Source organism: Rhagoletis pomonella, unplaced genomic scaffold, assembly GCF_013731165.1.
Source record: "Rhagoletis pomonella isolate Grant_MI unplaced genomic scaffold, Rhpom_1.0 Rhpom_scaffold_00010, whole genome shotgun sequence".
Lineage (NCBI taxonomy): Eukaryota > Metazoa > Arthropoda > Insecta > Diptera > Tephritidae > Rhagoletis > Rhagoletis pomonella.
Genome location: NW_023458564.1, coordinates 37,557,169 through 37,560,343, shown reverse-complemented (window position 1 = coordinate 37,560,343; position 3,175 = coordinate 37,557,169). Strand labels below are relative to the sequence as shown.

Here is a 3,175-nt window from a genome sequence, read left to right as displayed (position 1 = left end):
TCGTCAATACTCGAAAAAATTCACGTGAATTTATTTTTTAAAGTGAAAGAAAACTGGCTGAAAAAGCCAACTCACCCTAGTAAACGCACACGACAGCGTATTTTAACCAGCTGTGGATGCCTGCTGTGTCAACAAAAATTTCAACTTCCCCGCTTTGTTGGGCTTACAGCTTTTGATGTTTTAATGTAGCGTAGAGTCATACAAAACATATTCAAACAATCATTTCAGGGTAGACAGCAAAGTTAAATACTCGTAATACTTCATTATATAGTTTTAAATTCTTTTTTTGTTTATTCGTATAATGATTCTTCCAAACTTGCATATTCTATATGTAATTCAAAAATAATTTATTTCTCAATATTTTCTAATTTTCACATACATATTTGCATTATTTTACAAATACACCCACCGATCAAGCAGTTACTTCCTGCCAGCACCACCAGCACCGGCGGCAACAGTGCTCGGCGTTGGTGTTGTTGTACTTGTTGTGCTTGTTGATGTACTTGTTGTGCTTGTTGATGTACTTGTTGTGCTTGTTGATGTACTTGTTGTGCTTGTTGTTGTACTTGTTGTGCTTGTTGTAGTCGTATTTGTTATGTTCGGATCTGGTAGTGTGCTATGCGGTCCTCTTTTCTTTCCGTTCATACCTCCGAATAACTTATCAAAACACTATAATATTTATTTTTATTAAGTAGTCTTTAGTATAATTTCTTCATTTAAGAAACACTTACATCCACTATATTATCCACAGTGCCCTTGACCAGGCTTTCCACATTCGTAGTGAATTGATTGAAGAGCCCGCCCATACCCCAACTATTTTGAGATGAAGCTCGAGGTTGGCCTATTAGATTGCTATAGCTTTCTTGTCCGAAATCGAAATTTAAAACATTACAAAATACGGTTGCACAAAGTAAGCAAATTACAAGGATTTGTGTTAGAGCTTTCATTTTTTATTATATTTGTTGTGATGAATTTTTGCAACTTTACGCTTCAACGTCGGTTTGCTAAACTAACTAACGGATACTAAGTGAATTTCGTATTTATATTTCTCATTAGAAAATTTTTGGCGAGGGTCGCACGAGGCTACGTTTTGAATAATTTTCGCGTTTTCTACTATTCCCGGAATTTACATTTAATTTTTAGAAATTTAATTATTTTAAAGACTAAATAGTAAATGAGAGCCAAAATGAAGGCATCTCCTCAAAAGTCCATAACTTAAAATAGTATAAATTTGTATTTAATATCTTTAATGTTTATGTCACAATAAAACCAATAAATGGAGATATACGATTTCGTTTATTTTCTATTGGTTATATCTTTTTAATAAGTATCAAAAATCCAAGAGTTATTACGCTAATTAGAAAAGCGATGGATATACATATCAACTGACACTTGAATCGCTGTGTTGACAATAGAAACAGCTGTGCAAGTAGCTAACTCGTCAGTGTGCCTGTCTGCGAAGTAAGGTCGCAAAGAAATTTGAATATCTATTACACTGGCCAACAAAATTTTTCGGCAGAGCTTTTGGCATTCAAATTATTTCAGCCTGGAAGTGCTTCACTCTTTTAGCCTGGTCTGCAGACGAAACGACTAACACCAACTTTGAATTTAAATAACATTAGCAATTAAATAAGAAAATATATTTTGTGATTTTTAGTTCTTTATATTTTTTAAAACACATTAACAAAATATTAAATACATATTCTTTTCTTTATTACATATATAAAATACAAAAAGTTAAATGACGTCAGAGAGAGTTACGAAGCAAAACACGATTGTTGTTGGTCGAACCGGCTAAAAAGGCACGTGCAGGGTTAATTGGCTCTAGATCTTGAGATATTTGGAACTAAAAATGTTAAAACACTATTTTTTTAATTTTTTGTAAGCTTAGAAAAAAAGAAAAAATATTGCCATTTTATCATGAAAAAATAGAACTGCAAACAAACACAAGGCAAAAAAACGAAGTTTTAAAATGAAACAACCAGCACCTGAAATATTTTCATATTTTTTATCTTTTACCTTTATAACTTTCCATATACATACAGTGACTCACACAAGAGCTCGCGTGTTGATTCTTTTTAAATATTCACAACGTTTTTCAAGTTCATTTTATTATTTAGTCTCGTCAAGTGCAAGTTTCAAGCGTCTAACAAATCGCCTCGATTTTTAATATTTTTTTTGTAAAATATCAATTTTATAGCTTTTTTTATACCACTCAAAAGCGTCTATTCCACGTCTATGTTTTCCTACAGGAGTTCAAAAAGAAATCCCAAATGACACATTAAATCCGAAATATCTTAAGATATAGAGCCAATTTTATAATTTGATTTGGTCAGATGCTGATTCTACCAAAAAATAATTCTTATAAGAAGAATATGTCACCGCTTGTGCCGCATGCAGTTGGTAAAATTTTGTTGTGCGGTGCCATTATTCAAATGAATTAATCTACTGGGACTTACAAAGAAATCAAGAAAACAAATTTGTTGTTTTGCAAAATATTTGTGTGTAAATTTTTTTTAAATGCTCAAAGTGACTCAGTTTTTTTTTTTTTGCTTTAATTTTTGGTGTCAAACAACTCTACGACAATGAATGGTAAAGTACTGTGAGAAGCTGTGTTAACACTCACAAATTATTTAACACTTTATTACCTTGAGATTGTTTTACATCAGTATGTCATAAAAAATAAAATTTGCTTCCTTATTTACGTATGTGAATGAACTTCGATTTCAGCAAGGATATATTTGGCAAATATAACTAGGCCGTGTAGTGTTTCATTATCTGTCTCAAAAATTGTTTAATGTCGCTAAAATGCTAGGTAAGATGCCACAAAAACCATAACTGGTTCATGCCACTTTTCGCAGATTTTTTGTTTTCGTTTCATCCACCGAAAACTGAAAAAAGTTAAAATTGCATACAGTGCCGGACAAAAATATCGCCACAGCGAATTTTTCGCGTCGCATGCAAAGTCTTTTATTCTTATTTCTTTTCGCTATTTTTTTATAAAAAATAAGTTCATACTACAACAAAAAACTTAAAAAATAAAATCTCTAGACTTTGTGCAAAACTCAGGAAAATTCAATAAATTTGCGTACTAAGTAGTTTGCAACTTTCTAATCAGATTTTTTAGAAACAATTTAATTTTATAGTTATTTTATTTTAGTATAATTATAGTATA

The 3,175-nt window shown here is 31.3% G+C and overlaps 1 protein-coding gene across 1 annotated transcript in view; it reads right to left on the bottom strand.

Moving 5' to 3' along the window:
• Positions 1-3,175, bottom strand: part of LOC118746375 (integumentary mucin C.1-like) — a 38,099-nt gene that overhangs the window by 33,523 nt on the left and 1,401 nt on the right. The window contains exons 3-4 of the mRNA XM_036480229.1: positions 732-813; positions 425-669 (exon numbers count right to left, since the gene is read on the bottom strand). Coding sequence (XP_036336122.1) covers positions 425-669; positions 732-813 — 327 coding nt within the window. The remainder of the gene's footprint in view (positions 1-424; positions 670-731; positions 814-3,175) is intronic.